Source organism: Lepidochelys kempii, chromosome 9 (assembly GCF_965140285.1).
Source record: "Lepidochelys kempii isolate rLepKem1 chromosome 9, rLepKem1.hap1, whole genome shotgun sequence".
Lineage (NCBI taxonomy): Eukaryota > Metazoa > Chordata > Testudines > Cheloniidae > Lepidochelys > Lepidochelys kempii.
The window spans coordinates 84,084,064-84,103,466 of NC_136388.1; the positions used below are offsets into that span (position 1 = coordinate 84,084,064).

At 40.9% G+C, this 19,403-nt stretch overlaps 1 protein-coding gene across 4 annotated transcripts in view; it reads right to left on the reverse strand.

Moving 5' to 3' along the window:
• Window positions 1-614: 614 nt before the first annotated feature.
• PAK3 (p21 (RAC1) activated kinase 3) overlaps window positions 615-19,403 on the reverse strand; it is a 197,959-nt gene continuing 179,170 nt past the window's right edge. For all 4 annotated transcript variants that reach the window (XM_073361185.2, XM_073361192.2, XM_073361191.2 and 1 more), the window contains 7 exons: window positions 18,018-18,066; window positions 13,697-13,809; window positions 12,531-12,648; window positions 11,637-11,736; window positions 10,989-11,185; window positions 4,541-4,678; window positions 615-3,845 (listed from right to left, as the gene is read on the reverse strand). In XM_073361185.2, coding sequence (XP_073217286.1) covers window positions 3,756-3,845; window positions 4,541-4,678; window positions 10,989-11,185; window positions 11,637-11,736; window positions 12,531-12,648; window positions 13,697-13,809; window positions 18,018-18,066 — 805 coding nt within the window. In that variant the 3' untranslated portion in view covers window positions 615-3,755. The remainder of the gene's footprint in view (window positions 3,846-4,540; window positions 4,679-10,988; window positions 11,186-11,636; window positions 11,737-12,530; window positions 12,649-13,696; window positions 13,810-18,017; window positions 18,067-19,403) is intronic.

Here is a 19,403-nt window from a genome sequence, read left to right on the forward strand (position 1 = left end):
GTGATAACACAACCGTTGCCCGATACTGTGACCAAAACCTGAGAGCACTGTAAGATCCAGCAATTCCTCTCTGGCTCCTGTGAATGCATGCAGAAGCCCTGTTACATGTAAGGCTTTTTTTTTTCCTTTTCCATTTTCTTAAATAAATAATCTGTACTGTGCTTCTCAAGCTTCCCTGATTTTACTGCTTTCTTGCTCCTGTCCTAGGACCTTTCGGAACCATGGTGAGCTAACGGCCATTTTCACACCTCAATATTATAGGGGACTGGAACAACATTTGAGACCGGGAAGTTCTTTACTGTATTATGAATTTAAAAATGAAATAGAAAAAGGAAATTAACCGGTCTATTAATACCTGGAATGAAAGTGTCTGAAACATGTACAGTATGTTTATCTTTATATATGCTTTTGGCAGGAGGAACAGCTTATCTCTAGTTTCAGAGTAGCAGCCATGTTAGTCTGTATTCGCAAAAAGAAAAGGAGGACTTGTGGCACCTTAGAGACTAACCAATCTATTTGAGCATAAGCTTTCGTGAGCTACAGCTCACTTCAATGCATCTGATGAAGTGAGCTGTAGCTCACGAAAGCTTATGCTCAAATAAATTTGTTAGTCTCTAAGTTGCCACAAGTCCTCCTTTTCTTTTAGCTTCTCTCTAATACTCCTTAAAATATATATAATTGCCTAAACCAGGGATGGCTCTCAATAAATGAGATGGTACCACAGACTTATCTGATTGTTTATATCTTTTTTGTTCTGCAAAGGCAATGCCTATCCTGATGTGCTATTTTTCAGTTCCGTAATTCACACACAAGGCCTGTCTCTTTCAGGATTGTTTTCCACTTCCAAGTCTGCCTCCAAATTCAGGAGGACATAAAAGCAGCTCCTATCTTTTTGCATCCACTGCCTTGTAGCATTTAGTGCCACAGACTCTCCCCAGTGAAGAGCTTTAGGAATGCTACTAGTCCCTTATAAAAAGGGACATAAAGTAATTGGTCCCTTTTACAGAGTACTCAGCTGGGCAATTATATCTTGTGCGCTGGTTGCAATCACTGGCAGGAACTGGATTTCTATTGAATCTTGTCGGCATGCTTGGAATTTTTTTAAAAAGTAAAATCTCTGGATTTGCTGCTGCAAAATAAAATATTTTTACAATAAAAATAAAATAAAAATTAAGGCCTCTTATTAAAGCAGTTGCATTTAAAAAGCCAGTGTCTACAATATTTCACACACTGGAGCACAAACGGTTCTGAAGCGTATATCTTTGATTATACCTTTTTAAATTCTTTCTTTGAAGGGTGGAGCTGGGATAAAAAGGCAAAATATTTATAGCTGAAAAAAACAACCATGGAAAAAACTCAGAGCAAATTGAATAGCATAACCTCCCCCCAAAAAGATTTGTCCTGGATGTCCACCAGAAATGCTCCACAGAAAGTGCTTTCCTTTCAAGGGACGGATGTCCACAGCTTTGTAGATACAAAGAAAAGAAAAAGCTACCCTGGAAATAGAAACTGTCACTTGCTCTTTTACTTCTTGTGTGGAATTTAAATTCATTTCATTCCGACTGATGCTTTACAAAATAAGGTTGGGCCTTCATGAGTTTGAATCACTGGATTTTCAAAGAAGCCTAAACTCCCATCCCCTAGATGTCTAACCTGAGATGACAAAGACAAAAATGACCCCACTGCAGAAAAAGGATCTTTACTTATTTGGGCATAAAACAAAAGCAAAAACTTGTTCTGCATCCCAGGAGACTGGGGAAAGTTATTTAACAGCTGAGTATGGTAAACTAACAAACACTGCCTCAGTCAAGCCCCACAGAAACTGAGGTGGACAAATAATGAGGGCCAGCCAGTTGGCAATATTAATGAAAGTCACAACCCAAAGATCTGACTAAAATCCAAAGCCAAAGGCTCAAGGCCTAATCCAGGAAAGGGCTGAGCACCCTTAACTCTTACTAACTATGAGTTGAGGATACTTAGCACCTCTGAGGAATGCTCAGCTCCTTGAAGTATCAGAAACTAAATGTGAAGTCACCTTGAGCTACATTCGAGGGTTTATTATTATTTTTACAGAGGCAGGCTCCCCACTACCAATACCCCATATCCTACTGTTGTTTCAAAGGGCTTTGATTTTTAAATGCAGTCTTAACCCTAAAATCCAGCAGCAAATATTCCGTACACGTTATTTTGCGAAGTGAAAGCCAACCACGTCTGTCCTCTTCACATAATACGAATTGTTTAGTTATACTATTCTGCTCCTTTACAAATAAATTTACTAGCCAGTACAATCCTCAGTCATTTCCAGCAATTATTCTCCCCTCGATATATACATACCAGCATTAAGGCGAGTTTGGTGCATGCATTGAGGGGAGAGTTAAATGCTGACCCAGTTTATGGCCTAAGAGTATTTATGTACGCTATTCTGCATTTCTCTTTCCCTCCCTTCACCTGGCACTACAAAACCTCTAGTTTAAATACATTTTCTCCACCCTCTTTTGTTGGATTGGCAGAGAGCTCATGCAGAACAAAATCGTGCAAACTCCTACTCACTGGAGTAGCCCCAACAAGTTCAATAGGATTATTCACATGACTAAGGGGCACTCACCGGAGTAACAGTTTAGAGCACTGGGGTCCCTAATTGATTGGGAATTTTACAGACGCTACCTGTCCCTTTTCAGCAGTCACAACCCAGCCAAGAGGATGGGCAAACTCAGTTCACAGAATCGCTAGGCTGAATTCTGCCCCTCCATTACATCGGTACAAACCCAAGTATAAATAGGGCTGCATTGGCGTGGAGGCAGCTGATAGCAGATTTTAGCCTACTGTTGGTTAGGGTCTCACGCTATGAACAGCTGGTGTAATCCCACAGGGCACTGAGTGCCTCCCGTCTGCAAAGGGGCTGAGCGTCCTCAGTTCCCTTCAGGGGAGTGCCCTTCCAGCTCACTGCCGGGGAAGTTGTGTGCTGAGCACTTTGGAGGAGAGATTCAGCACCTAGTAAGACTGGGCTGCCATTTTTATTACAGCTTTATATCAGACGAGTCCTTTCTGAACAAACTTGCTGCCTGTTCCGCTTTTCAGTTTACAAGAACCTCACCAAGGCAAAAGTACCATTGTTAATTGCACACATTGTGCTGTGAAGGACCCAAACTCTGCATGTTCACAGCTAAAAGGGTATATCTCAGCAGGATGCGATTCCTGCTCGGCGGGCTATTTAATTTTGGTTGGAAAAGCACCTTCACTTTCATCCTTCTCATCTAACAGTACCATGAATGGGCAAATACTAGCGAATGGGTTGTATTCAAAAGACAACTCGACCTGGAGGAGGTTTCTCAATGCAGGAGGACCCTTCTTCCATTCCAAACCAAACCAAAAAACTCAGAAAAGTGACTGTGAATCTTTAAGAACCAACCAATCATTTAAAAGTGAAATGCATAGGATGGTCACTGGGAGTCTCGCTACTGAGTTTGTTTGACCTTGGAGATGGCTGAGACAACAAGGCGATTTCTGGCCTGGCAGCTTGGTTTTGGGCCCTGTTTCATCTGAGAAATAAATCAAGGAATCAGAGAGCAGGAAGAAGACACGTGTTAGGTTTCTAGTCCTCGAAGAGCTGGAAAACAGCTGGCCTCCATCATGACTGTGACTGTTTGTTTGTCCTTATGTCTGCCTGTCCTGCAGCACAAGAATTGAGGTTTTACAGAGTTTTGTTCAGTCCTGCTCTGGAGGGAGCTGGCCTGGGGTAAAGCCAGTCCACAATGCTAGCGGCTGCTGTTCTTAATTGCTTCCTTTGCTGCAATGATGAGAGGAGTCAGGCTGGAGAGAGGCTTGGCTAATTTCAAAAATGGATGCTATTTAAAACAAAAACAGAAAGAAAAATTATTCATTATTTTCCATTCAAAGCCCATTTACCCTAACTGTCAAGCAGCTTTTTGGTTGTGCTTGCGCCATCCTGAGGCTCTAATTTTATTTAAAAAGACACAATGCTATGTAACTTTTCAAAACACGAAGGACAAATTAATCTCTGGTGCAATTCTAGTGACTCCAGGGATGAATTTGGCCCAATCTTATTTTAGGCCCAGATCCTGTATTCAGAACCTCTGAGGTGCAGGTTCACATCAGTTGCCTTTTGCATGAAGGCAAAATTCAGACTACAGGGTGCTGGGTGACAGAGTGCACATTGGCCTCTCATTTCTGGGGCCAGGCTCTCACCTCATTTACACTTATGTTTCAGATTTGGTTAACTTCAAAGGATTTCCTCCTTAACTGCACCCATGTAAGTGGAGGAACATCAGCCCCACCTCACGCCCCCTTTCCGCCGCCCCATTCAAATGCCATTAACTGGTTCTGAAAAAGAAAACTACACATGACAGACCACCTATTGGTAGTGTGAGAAGTGCCAAGCTTGACGTGTAATGCACAATGAAGATCCGACTACACCAACTCCTTGTGTAGCCAGTGGGGCTCCATATTTGGAGGATACAAATGCCACCACTTACATAGACTTTTCGCTTGCAATTGCCTCACACACCTGTGCCCATTTTACCTGCAAAAGCTCCTTGGCAGACCCTCGTCTGTCTACGTCCATCTCCAGACAGCGGTTCAGAAAGTCTCGGAACACAGCAGAGAGTCTCTCAGGATTTTGAAGTTCTGGGGTTCCATTAGTTGCTATCAGATACAAAGCCTAGAGAAACATTAAACCAGAGGGTTTAATCTATTTCTTTCAGAGTTGTCAACATCTAATATGTATTCCTGTTTAAGGCCAGGTCTACACTCGCAACTTTTGCTGGCAAAGCAATGTCGGTTACAGGTGTGATTTTTCTGTGACATTTCTATGCTGGCAAAAGCCCTAGTGTAGACGCATAAAGGGCTGTTGTCCATGCAGCTTACTGCATTTTCCTAATAAGCTATCCCAACAAAAGCAATTTTTTACTGGCATAAGTTGTGTCTGCAATAGGGAGGTTTTGGTGGTATAGCTACCCTGACAAAACATTTGAAGTGTAGACCAGGCCTAAACACATATTTCAAAGGTACTAGGAATAATTCAAATGCATCTCTGCAGTGCTCACTGTTCCCTTAAACACCACTTCCATATGACAGAGTGATGCAGTAGATACTTCCATTCATTCTGGACAACTGGATATCACTGTGATTTTGTATCATAACTCAAGTGCAGTGCAACAGTTCATCAATTCAGAGAGGAAAATAGGGAAATTTAGGAGTTGATTTTCAAAATATGCCTACAATTGCATGCCCACTTACCAGGTACACAAAGTAGATGGATAGCTGCATGGTACAAGTTGCTAGAGAGTAAACTGAAGGTTTTGCCAGCTGGGCAAGTGACAATAGGGCTCTGATCACTGGAGGGAGAGGGAGGGCAGTCTGGGACTGCTGGCTGAGCAAATTAGCTGGATGTTTTTGCAAAAGTATAGGAGAATGTCTACAATACAAAATTAAATTGACCTCACTTATGTCGGCATACAGCAGTCACAGTAATGATATCACTTGTGCATGTCTACACTTTGCTCCTTGTGTCGGTGGTGTGCGTCCTCACCACAAGCGCTTGCACTGACTGACCTGTCAGTGTGGGGCATTGTGAGACGGCTCCTGAAAGCCAGCAACAGTTGATGTAAGCAACGCAGTGTCTACACTGACACTACATCGACCTTGACTCTACACCTCTCGTGGAGTTGGAGTTATTAAGTCTGTGTAGTGAGCGAGTTACATCGACAAGAGCAAAATTTTAGTATAGACACTTACAAAGTCAGGTCAACTTAAGATGCCTTGCGTCAACCTAACTCTGTAGTGTAGACCAGGGAAAAGAAATTAATTAGTTAATGCAGACATTTCAACTGTAATCTTTGTTTCAGAGTATGCAACTGTCATAAAAATAAAGGGATGGGTAACCACCTTTCTGTATACAGAACTATAAAATCCCTCCTGGCCAGAGGCAAAACCCTTTCACCTGTAGAGGGTTAAGAAGCTAAGATAACCTCGCTGGCACCTGACCAAAATGACCAATGAGGAGACAAGACACTTTCAAAGCTGGAGCGGGGGGAGGGGGGATGGGGATGGACGAAGGGTCTGTCTGTCTGTGTGATGCTTTTGCTGGGAACAGAACAGGAATGGAGTATTAGAACTTGTTAGTGAGTAATCTAGCTAGAAATGCATTAGATTTCCTTTTGTTTAAATGGCTGGTAAATAAGCTGTGCTGAATGGAATGTATATTCCTGTTTTTGTGTCTTTTCGTACTTAAGGTTTTGCCTAGAGGGATTCTCTATGTTTTGAATCTGATTACCCTGTAAGGTATTTACCATCCTGATTTTACAGAGGTGATTCTTTTACTTTTTCTTTAATTAAAATTCTTCTTTTAAGATCCTGATTGCTTTTTCATTGTTCTTAAGATCCAAGGGTTTGGGTCTGAGTTCACCTATGCAAATTGGTGAGGATTTTTATCAAGCCTTCCCCAGGAAAGGGGGTGTAGAACTTGGGGGGATATTTTGGGGGAAAGACATCTCCAAGTGGGCTCTTTTCCTGTTCTTTGTTTAACACACTTGGTGGTGGCAGCATAGGGTTCAAGGACAAGGCAAAGTTTGTACCTTGAGGAAGTTTTTAACCTAAGTTGGTAAGAAAAAGCTTAGGGGATCTTTCATGCAGGTCCCCACATCTGTACCCTAGAGTTCAGAGCGGGGAAGGAACCTTGACGGCAACCCATTCAGATGAACGAGCTAGTTCACACTTCAAAAATGATTGTTTCAAGGAGTCTGAAGACTCAGAAAGATAAAACTATATCCATTATGCTTGTTTCACATTTTCAAGGTCATCTTCAGAACCCAAAGGTGCAGAAACATAATTGGAACAAAATAAAAATAAAGGTGAAAGCTAAGACTCTGGAGCAAGCTAAGAATTCAGTGGCAAGGGTTGAATTCCACAGCAAGTTCCATGGAGCCCTAAGCATCCACTGGGCCATTTGAGTGCACAAATATTCAGTTTGTGCACACAATCACATCATCAGCAAATATAAGCATGGCACACAATTGCACATGAATTTGTGTTCCTTCATATTTGAAAATACTGTCCTTAAGAAGATCATTAGACCCATATTACTTGTGGTCGAGGCCTAGAAAGTTGAAAACCTATAGCATAAGCCTATGACACCACTACAGGATGTTGTTATGACATTGACACTTTGAATCCTTACATAGGTTACAAAAGGGACCTATGAAACCCTACCAACTCTTCGCACTTGGACTTTCAGAATAGGAGGAGGCCTGGAAATCCCCCCCTCCCCCCAAAATGTTTCTGTTAAAATAGTACCAGTTCTGTCCTATTAGCATTCAAATAAACAGTGACCAAATCCACTATTTTTACCCTCTTAAACATAGAGCAAGGCTTTCTAGACCTAAAAGTTTGTTTAAAGCCCTATGGGCCACTTCATCCTTTTAAAGCAACTGCCTTACACAAGCAGATATTTGCTTTGATCTTAAAGGGTACTTAGAATGCCAGAACAGATTCAGGTTTTATTTACACCACTATCCATCCAGAGTAATTCGACTTCACGGATATCTCTGGATTTACACTGGTATCGTTCCAATCAGTGCCTCTGTGTCTGAGGACTGCTGAGTTCGTAGCTGAATTGATCATTTTTAGCTTTTACCACCTAAATGACTCCATCCGGACTGGAGACATTCCAGAGGTCAGATGACTTTTTGTTTCCAATGGACTTTAAAACTTACTGACCCCCTTCTGTTTGCTGTAGGCTAAGTATTGATATATGAGTTGCATCTACCCTGTCTTGAATTCCAAGTCAAACAGGAGCTGCAGGTTAAATGCAGCAGCCCTTTTAGAAGCTGACTCACTGTGCTGATTTCATCACAATACATGAGTCATGAAGAATAGTCATCCTTAGCCAGGCATTGCACCTTTTGAATATTTCAGGGGAAGGGAAGTGGGAAAGGAGGGAATTTTATCATTTAGGTCTTGCAAAGTAAGGCAGGGAAAAAAATGTCCAGTATGTAGGAAGGGAGTGGATTTCACATTGGTAGTAACTGAACTGTAAAGGGGCAGTAAGCATTTGGCATAGAAAAAAAAACAGGAAGGATTCAGCAGATAGTTATGGCTGCGATTTGGGAAAGTTAGATACAGACCTTATATGGGTCACGTCATACCCACATGTGTGAGGCTCAATTTATGAGGACTCTCAGGCTGGGAACTGTAGCATCCATAGCACTCTAGAAATATTTTGCAATTTTTGATGAAAACTAATGCAACTAGTGCAACAGGTGACTCATAGGATAAAAAAGAAGAAAAATGTTTTTTTTAAATTGAAGCTTGGGAGATCCAACATGGATTTAAAAGTATATTGCATTTTTGTGCCCCCAGGCTTGTATCTCAGGGCCTGAGTGCACGTCTGGCACAGTGAAAATCACCGGGAAAAGAAAGTCACACTATTGCAGGCTGTATTCATGAACTGGAAGCGAATTAGGATCTCCAGAAGCCAGGAAAGGGCACCTGTGCCATAGATTGTCTCTGAACACTTGTCTTTCAAAGTGGAATGAGTTTCCCCTGAGCTAGAAAATGACACAGGCTTTTGCATCAGGATGGCTATTAACTCTGTCCATGATTAATGACCTTTAAATGCCTTTATTATTTCTTTATACATTTATTTTGGTGCCAGCAACTAGAGCACCTGGGCACCTTGCATTATTAAAACAATTATTCACAAAATAAAGTATCAACCCTGCAGTTTAAAGCTTTGCAGAACTCCATGAACACAGACAAACTCTTAAACACAACCATTACAATGACCTATACATCTGCCAGCAAATTGGCCAAACAGGTCTATGCCTAGAAGCTCCCCAGACCACCCATGGGAGCTGGTTTCAGAGGCATGGACCTCTCACTGAGGATGCCCTGAAGAGTTTACTTCTGTGAATTAAGAGTGATCCAACAAATCATAACTTCAGCAGGGAGAGAGACCATCTCTTTGATTTAACCTGGGTGGGAAGAGGTATAACTGAATTTGAATGCAGTCACAGATGAGAAGCCTAATTAGCTTTGCAATAATTGATTTGCAGCATCTAGAGGAATCCTAATCAGCTCGCTGATACCATATAGTAGGGAGATTGCAGCAGGTCAAAATCAGCTGCATTTCAGAGGGCCAGCTGGAGACTGCAGTGACGCTAATTTTCCTTGCCAGATTTTGGGCCAAATCCAGGGCATGAAGGTTTCTGCAAGGGTTCCCTGAGGAAGATGATGGGGTATGGAATCATTCTCCCCACAAAGGAGCAGAGCACATCTGGTTCTGCTCAGAGGCCACTGCTCTAGCACCAGGACTGCAGTAATAGTGACTACTGGCCTGCCCTTTTGGAGGTGGGGCTCACGTTCAGTGTAATTATCAATGTCCCTTCCCCCACAGTACCTCCATGCAGTGGTGCAGAAAGCACTGGACAGAAGCAGTCTGCAGGTGCAAGTTATTGTGTGCAAGTGAAAGTGCAGCCTTTCCACGCTTAGCACCGCACATCCCAAATCTGTGGCTTTCCAAAAGAATAGAGAACCTTTTGCAAAAGTTGCAACGTCGAGTTTGTTTAAAGCCCTATGGGCCACTTCGTCCTTACTGTTCTTTCCTTAATGGCAATGACCAACACAGTTTCTCCTCCAACGTTATTTTTGTTCATCTACCTGTTCTTTCAGAGGCAGCGGTCTGTGTGCTGATGTCTGCAGTCTGGGTATCACAGATCAGAACCTATGAATATGTCTACAGTGCAATAAAAGGCCTGCTGCATGGCCAAGACTGGCCTGGGTCAGCTGATGCTAGCTTGTGGGACCTGGACTCATGGGGCTATACAACTGCAGTGTAGATGTTTGGACTTGGGCTTGAGCCTGGGCTCTGAGCTCCCGTGAGCGGGGAGGGTCTCAGAGCCTGGGTTACAGCTCAAGCCCAGATGTCTACACTGAAATGTTGGGCTCCACTATTAGGGTTGCCAACCCTCCAGGACTGTCCTGGAGTCTCCAAGAATTCAAGATTGTCATGTGATGAAACCTCCAGGAATACGTCCAACCAAAATTGGCAACCCTACCCATTGCCTGAGCCCGAGTCAACTAACCCAGGCCCTGAGACTTGATGCCACATGTTTTTTGCTGCAGCATAGACGTATCCCGTGAGAGAAACCTAGAGGCCATGCTTTGTTCTGATATTCTCTCTACGCAAATCTAGAATTACTTATGAAATGTTAATCCATGGTCTGAATTCCTCCTAATGCCATAGGGAAGGGAGATACAAGCTGGACTTCCTCTGGTAAATGTGGGCTGCTGTATCACTCCAGGAATACATCCCAGGGAAGGGAGACCAGTGTTTAACTGGGTGTTTCATTCAGTGATACAATTAGGCAAGACTGTCCCTTAATATTCACTTATTTTAATATGCAAATTGATTAACGTAGGAAAGGACTAAATTTCCTCGGACAAAAATGTAAACTATTCCATAGTATAAATGCCCCAATTTTTTACTACCAGTATTTGTGTTGAAAGATAACCTTAAAACTGCACTTACTAATAAGTAATTACAGATTTCACTATAAGATAAGACATTTCATTTATTTAACAAATACACTCTGAGCTGTGTTTGGGAAAATTCTCCTTTTCCCCCTGTTCTGTTTGAAATTCTTTTCACAAGACTTCATCAGCTGGAGAAACTTGGAATCAGAAAGATTCTTGTCATCAGAGATACAGCAGAAGGAGATTTCAGAAAACAAGCAGACATACTGAGAATTTTAAACAGCTCTGAAGACAAAAATGACACATATTGAGAATAACTCCATGTCACTTATCTTCTGAGGTGCCATCATTTAGGTGCCTATAGCAACAGTATATACTGTTATGCTGCAATGATACTGTTGAAACAATACCAAGCTTGTGTGGTTTGGACAGGATTTTGTATCTAAAATTGGGACAGCAGAGAAGGACAGCGCTATATGATTCCACTTGCACCTTACCCTGAGAGGATTTTCATTAAGGTACGGGGGTTCTCCTTCCACCATTTCTATTGCCATGATCCCTAATGACCAGATGTCAACTTTGGGGCCATATGCTTTCCTTGTCACTACTTCAGGTGCCATCCAGTAGGGAGTCCCCACCATTGTGCTCCGTTTGCTCTGCTCAGGTGTGATCTGAGCACAAAACCCAAAATCAGCTGCAGAGAAGAAAAAAAATACTGTTAACGCCAACTTGGGCTATGAAGCAAACAAATACAAATAGTCCATTCTCTGCACAAGAATGCATCAAGGTATCTGGCTGGAAACAGGGCCATCTCTTGTTTACATAACAGGATATAACCAAACAACTACTGAATTTGACCGTTTAAGTTCTTTTAACAAAGTTGGACTCTACAGCTCTTATTTATGTGAGAAACTACATGTCTTTCAGGCCTTTAGATCAGAACTCTGGGCTCTGAACATAGTCAAATAATTTTGAGTCACCCTACCTATGTTCTCAGATTTCCCTGTGGTGTTAAAATTGTTCTAAAATGAAACATTCCTTGGCTGCAATGGCCAATATACTATCACTTCCTTCTGATAACAGGCTGTCAGTTAGCAATTCCACAACAACCACTGGAATAATGCCACCTGAGCAAGAACACCTACTCAATTTGACAGATCCATCCATCCCGAGAAGAATGTTGTCACTCTTGATGTCTCTATGGATCACTTGGTTTGAATGCAAGAAGTCCAGCGCTTGCAGGCACTGATATAAAAAAGGAACATAAAGGTAAAAATTAATGGCCTGATTTAATCATATAGGGGGATAAAAATATCTGTAAAAGATTTAATTTCTAGATGAATTGTGAGTAATGGCAGAATATTGTGCTGTCAAGTGAAATAGCTTGCTACTTCAACACTATTAGAATAATAACTTTCTAAATGAAGGCACATTAGCTTTTGAATTAGAAATGTCAATTATTGTTACAGACTATAGCCTGGAAGCACAGACGGAATGATTGCTGCTACAGTGAATTTTGCCATCTCTATCCCATATGACAAACTATTATTTGCCAGAAAAGAAATAAAGTTCTTTCAGTATGAACCGGATCACTATTGGCAAAATACTGCATGACAAAGACTTTGGTGTTACAATCTACAGCAGATTTTAAAATATTTTTTTGTCATGTAATTTCTCATACTTTAACAAACTAGCATTTGTTTTTACTTGCAGTTTTTTACATTCTGTGGCAAGACTATTTCCTTTTAAAGGCCAGGAATAAGGTGCACTGCTGAATTATCACAGGTAAACATTCAAAGAAGCAAAGCTAAACACTACTAAATCAATAAAAAGTGTCATCATAACTGAACTTTATTACAAGGATGGCATTTTTCAGCAGAACATAGATCTGATTTCCTTTAAGACGCTCTTCCTCCTCTAATATTAAAAAGACAACTTTTAAACAAAGATGTATTTTGAGATCCCTTACATTCTTATCACACCATTACACTACATTACACACTATCCCAGCAAGCACATCCATGCATGGCACTTCTTACCTCCCTACAGACAGCTGCTATCTGTCCTTCATCCATACAGGTCTCTGTAACAACGTCCGTTAAAGAGCCTCCTGCCAAGTATTCCATAACTACCCAAAGTTCATCACCTACCAGGTAGCTGAAACAAGAAAATGAAGACACCACCATCAGTAAGCACAACTATTTACAGAGCTGTTTTGACAAAAGAAACTCACAGATGACTTTGCCTATTTGGCATTTTTCATTGACAACCAGGTATAATGAACAGTTCACAGCGTTAGAAGAACGTGTGTAGTTCAAATGAAAAAGGTTATAGGCAATACTTTAACTGTACAGCAGGCTTTAGATAGTAAAAATGCAGTTTAGAAAATGTAAAGAAAGTTAAACTAGGCCGTCTCACATTATTTGTTTCATAGTGAAATATATAGAGAAATATAACCATTAACTCCAAGAGGTATAAGACGCACAGCAGCCGATGGTGGCAGAAGATGGAATTTGATCAACAGTTTGAAAAACCTTGAATAATATAAAGACAGGGAAAGGAAATCCTTCATGTGCTGCCTGCAGAAAACACAATCCAGCTGTAGCTGAATGTTTTTCATTTAGCCCGTCAGAAGCAAAGAAGTGAAAACACAGGAAAAACATTTTTTCAGTGCATTTTTGAAGTATCCCTGGATATACAAAAACAATTTTAAAACTGACAAGACATCAGTTTATGGAGAGCTTTAAACATGAACATTAAAAAAAATAATAAATAAATAAAAAAATCCTAGCAGGAATCTAGTCTTCACCAAAATTACATGAATGGCATCATGCCTATCGGGGAGCAACAATTGACATAGATTCTAGAACTTTTTGAACCATGCCCACTTAATAAAATAGGAAGAATGTGTCTAACTCATAAAACGTGAAGATGTATGTAGTTATTGACAGTTGTTTTCAGAAAAGGCACGTGCTGGTCACAATTTTCAAAAACTGGGTCTACATAGTTTGCAGGAATCTTTCACATGCACACATGAAGGATAGCTTTCTGTATGCTTGTGTAAATGGATCCTGACGTTCAGTGATCAGCTTTGTGTGCACAAATGGTCATTTGCACACAAAATTTTTAAAAAAATTGTCTGGCTAAATCTTTGACGCACGGTATATAAACAAGCTCTACAGTGATAATGACTGGCACAACTTACCTGTCTAAATAGTTTACAATATTAGAGTTCTTATTTTCCCTCATGACCAGGATTTCATTAATAATTAGTTCCTTTTTAGGCTGCTGCTGGAGATTCATTTGCTTTATGGCCACCTAAAATGACATTTTGTTAAATACTAAGTTTAATAGCATATATTGCAACAGACCAGAATGAAAAAGAAATAAATGTGTTTGAGACCATATGTTTCAGATCAGCTGAGAACTATACCAAACTGCCCTTTAATTAGGCATTAGTGCTCAGTAACTTGCATTGCAATACTATGCTTTATACTTTGAAATCCGCACTATTTCACCCACTACTTGGGTGACAATTACAGAGTGCACTGCCTTACATGTCTTATTTTGCAAGTTTGCATATAAAATGGCTTTAAAAATGTTATCTGCTACTTAATATCATTAACATTCTGTAGTCCTAGCTTATTCCAAAATGGTCTCAATTCATTGCAGTCATTTTTGCAAGTAATTAGTGATTTGGGTACTTTGATTAAATAAAAAAATAAAACCATCTTGCAATAGTATGGCAACAATACAAATTAAATAACTATTCTCCACAGGGAAGATTAGTTATTCCCCTTACATAAATTATATAAAATGCCTATATCAATTTCATACAAAAAGCGACAATAAAGGAACATTATTAAGGCAGAAGAGACCTACTTAATTCTGGCATTTCCTATCTTGAGTGCTTGACTTGGCAACCCAAATAATATTCTTTTAATGAAGTCTTGCATGCAATTTTCTAGGTTTGTAAAAAACACAACCTGTAACCTCCACCCCCCAGATATTCCATCAAGTAGCATCTTACTGGCACCAATGTGAGTCATCACCAGGGTTAGAACCTCTAGATCCACCACACAGATCTCTGCCACTTGAGCTAATGAAGTAGCTGATAGAAAAATTAGATTGTCATCCTCCATGTGGACCAATGTTAGAAGGGAATGAGACACTTTGCCAGTGGGTTTCACAGATGTTTGTAAATAGCAGAGGAATGGTGAGAGGCAAATCATAGAATATCAGGGTTGGAAGGGACCTCAGGAGGTCATCTAGTCCAAACCCCTGCTCAAAGCAGGACCAATCCCCAAATGGCCCCTTCAAGGACTGAACTCACAACCCTGGGTTTAGCAGGCCAATGTTCAAACCACTGAGCTATCCCTCCCCCCTTGGAATCTTGGGTTCCATCCCAGACTGCAGACCCTTCTGCCTATATCCGCCCCAAGTAGGACTTCTTTTGAAATGCCCCCTGCAACCAGCCCTTCCCCACCCTGGTTGCTCATCCCAGTTTCATTCTCTTCACCTAGCCAGTCCCAGTCTCCATTCATCAGGCTTCTTATCCCAGTCCCACTCTCCTTGACCAACCTGTCCTAGTCTCCCCATCTAGATTCTCCATTCCACTCCCCGTCTTCAACCTCCCCTCTGTTCCCAGTCTCCTTGCCCAGACATTTCCAGTCCCCTCTAGTTCCTTGTCCCCTGTCTCCTTGCCCAGCCAATACCAGTTCCCCCCAACCTGGCTTCTCATCCAATCTGTCTCCTTCTCTCCCACCCCTGGCTTTCCATCACCCTCCCACCTCTCCCATGCTTATGTTCCCCCTCCTCATTGTCTTCCTCCATGGACTCTTCACTTAATCTCCCCCTCCTCCCCAACTCTTTGTTGCACTCTTCTTGCACAGCTGGTCCCAGTTCTCCCCCTGCACACTGGTTTCCAGTCTCAGTCTCCTTGCACAGCCAGTCCCAGTCTTCCCCAACCCAGCTCCCAATCTCACACTCTTTGCCCAGCCAGTCCCAGTTTCCCCCCAATCCCTACTCCCTGGTTCCCCTTTTCCTCCCCATCTACCACCCTCCTTGTCTGAATCTACTCCTAACCCTCACCCCAGGTCTGACTGTTGTCCCCTCCACATTTGAATCAAGCAGCTTCCTCCTCCACACTGCCTAGACCCAGCGGTGGGGGTGTGGGAGTGGTAATCATCTCCTTGCTCTGATTCCTGAGGCCCAGCCCCCAGCAGCAACTTCAAGGAAAGTGCTACTCAGCCCCCAGCTGGAGCATGCCCAGAATTTGGGGGAATTTAACTGCTAAAAATCTCAGATCTCTCTACTGAGCACATGTAGTGATTTTTCAAATGCTTATAACACTGCCAAATTTGAGCAGACTATCAAATGGGATGCAAAAGGCACATCCCTGAGAGAAAGGCCAAATTTCGAGTCCCTGCTCCAAAGCATGGAAACACTAGAGATTCTCAAAGAAAAAGTTGCCAGAATTTTTAAACATGGACAAAATAATGTAGTTTTCAATAGCCTCATTCTCAGAGATAGTTGAACCATTTTGGCGAAAAATTTCAAAATAATATGGCCTGCAGCAGATCTCTGGCAACGGAAAACAGGGTCTTATAACAGGAAATGTCAAGCAACCATTATACAACGAGGTATTATCTGTCCCATCTATAATATGCACCGGAGATGAAATTCACTCCATCTCAAAAAACAAAGGGTTTGAATGGGGAATGAATGAAATCTAGCCTATATGACATGGGACAAGCAGCCCCTTCATGGCCACTACTCCAGCTCTGTGCTGACCTCTTTGGACCTAGTTAAGAAATCACTTCCCTGGAACGCAGGTGAGCAGGAATTGTGAGGCATCCAAACAAGGCGCCTCAGCTTGACCCCACTCCCCCAAGAACTGGTTTAAGGTCCCAATATTCCAAGCACTTATACATGTGCTTAACTTTAAACACATGAGCAGTCAGTCAATGGGATTATTTCTGTGATTAAATTAAGCACGTGTGTAAACGTTTGCAGGATTGGGGCCTATACATGTATTTTCATGGTAGACTTAACTATTCTAAACCATTCTAAAGGGTACAGGAACCCTTATAAAAATCCCATTATGGTATATTAGTAACACAGTCAGTTTAATGTGTTTGTGTCCGATCCTAAGAGAAGTCACTGGGAGCTTTGGTGGTCAGCACCTCTGAAAATCATGCCATTGTTATTTGGATGTCTAAATATAGCTTTAGGGGTCTCACTTTAGTCACCTAACCTTGCAAATGTTGACCTTTATACAGGATTTTATATAATTTCAAAAACTTTGGTTTGAAAAAAAAAGAAATGAACATGAAAATGACAACTAAAAGTAGCAAAACTTGGAAGTTCAAAGTCAAGACATTCTTAATTCAAAACCTCATTCATTCTCCACTCCCCGCACTGTGACCAACTATTGCAAGGTCACACTTAGATCAGTGTGTAGTGTCTTGTACTGTGAGGCATGACCTAAGCATAAATGGATGTTTTAAGGACAGATCTTTACCTTTAATTTTGAGTTTTCTTGTTTTTAATGGTCTGGGTCAACCAACTTCAATGTCACTAAAATATAAAATTGTGGCTTAATAATGCTCTGTCTTTAATATTTGCAATGCACTTTGAAGATGAAAAGTGCTGTAGAAAAGTGTTAAGTGTTATTATTATAATTGAATCAATGATTAAGATAAATTGGAACGAAGTGACGGAAACATCCATCAGCTAATCTGACAAAAGGTTGTTGTATTAATACATTCAGTAATTAAGAGAGAGCTAGCATGTCCTTCTGTGCAGGATATAACTTCTCTTTTCATACTCTTTCCGGTTATGCTTTCTGGCAGTGCTTAATAATGCGATTGGAGAAACTTTTTTAGGTCAGTGCAGTGAACCGTATTTATTCCTAATACCAATTAGAGATGGGCTAAACTGTTTGACAAACCCTGGGTATCGTCAAGCCTGTGGTTATCCATAAGTCTGTAGTTAGGTTAGAGGATGCACAATCTAAAGTCTGCTCTACACAAGTTTTTTGTGTTGTAAATTTATAGATATAAGCTCTTTTGATATAAATACCTTTATACTGGTAAAACTGCTTCCACACTATAGGATCACACAGATTTACCTATATCAATTTCTAAACCAGTATAGTTAAATCAGTAATAAAAACTATGTGTAAACCAGCAATAGGTGCTATCTGGGATGTCTTTACAGATTTCTCTCTATACCGTAATACAACCTGGAATGCCATAATAGTCTAGGTTGCTAGGTTGGGATTGATAAAATTTAAGAGGATGCAAGAACTGGCTTGAGGAAAGAGTAGGTAGGGAAAATAGTCCACTTAACAACTGGCTATACAAAGGGTGAAATTCTGGTTCTATTTAAGTCAATAGCAAATCAAAGTAACCGATACCTTAATGTTAAGCTATATGTGAACAATGAGTATGACATAATATTCATGATAAAAGAGAAAATATTGAAGAATTACATAAAAATCTGGATTTAATATTAGCACTCACCTCTTGTCCTGTGGCAATGTCTATTGCTGTATAAACAGTACCCGATGCCCTAGAAAAAAACAGCAGCCAAGAAGTGAGGAGATGTACAGTGCCTTTGACGAATGTTAAATATATATACCATATCTCTGCCTAAGATGTTTACAAAATAAATTTATTCAGCCAGCACAGTATTTAGCTTTGTACAACAAGCCACCACACCATGCAAAGGATGCAAGATAAAAACCCAAGCTCAGCACCTGAGTGAAAGGAGCACCCTGAGTCATTTGTTGTGACTAGACCTGGCCAAAATAAAAGCAAATTTTTTCTATGAAAAATGCTTTTTATTGATTTTTTTTGGCTTTTTTGTTGAAAAATGAAAAACCAAAAAATATTCTGGGTTTTGTTGTTGTTTCCCAAAAACCAAAAAATTTTGCATCCAAATTGTGACAAAAAATGAAAAATGTTCATTTTCTTCTGTTTTGTTACTGCAGGAAATAAGATACATTTCCCAACCAGCTCTACCTGTGTCCTCTTCAGATGATTTAGGGGTATGCTCCATGGGCTTCAGAGGGAGCTGTGCTCCTTTCCTAGGAGCACTCTGGGGATGCTGGCAGTGGAGGATAAGAAAACAGGCAAAAATGAGGGAAAAGGATTCCCTTTGTAGATCTTCCAGGAGGAAGACATAGTCACAAACTGAGGATTATCAGCACCTGAGAAGCTGTTAGTTTACAACCCAAAAATTACAGCCTACACTGCATTTGCTTGTAGGCTTTCTGCAGAGCCACTGTTTGGTTTCTTTAGTCTTAAAGCAACAAGCAAACCTTGACAATATCTCAATTTTCCTAAAGGTTTATCTTAACATTGATGAAAAACATCTAGGAGAGATTCAAATGTGGTTGAGTTGAGCTACTTATATTTTCTTCTCGCTTCTTGGATGAAGTGCTGCTAACTTGATTTCCTATTCTCAACATCCCATTTTCTGCCCAACTGCTCACCTTCTATGAGCTCTCATTTGGTTTTTCAACATTGCACGGCTGTCCTGATATTTTAAATGTTTTCCTCAGAGCCAGAGTTTGCTGATCTTCACAACATGGATGGATGGTTTAAGAAGCCTGAAGTTCTTTTTGAGGCAGAGATTTGTTTAGGCCTCGGGCTGGCCCTGAGTTAGCTTGCTATATTGCATGATGTGATTTTTAATTGTATACACGCACTTAGAGACTATGTTAATTTTATTTGTAAAATTCTGCAAGGTGAGAAGTCCTAGACTCCTAAAACAGAATACAAATAAATAAATAAGAAGCCCCAGATTCCTATGCACGTCAAGTCACTCGGCAGCTTCCTATTTTAGGGTGTCAGACACTTGAATCCTTCATCGCCCTTATATTCAAGTTTCATTTTCAAAGCAGA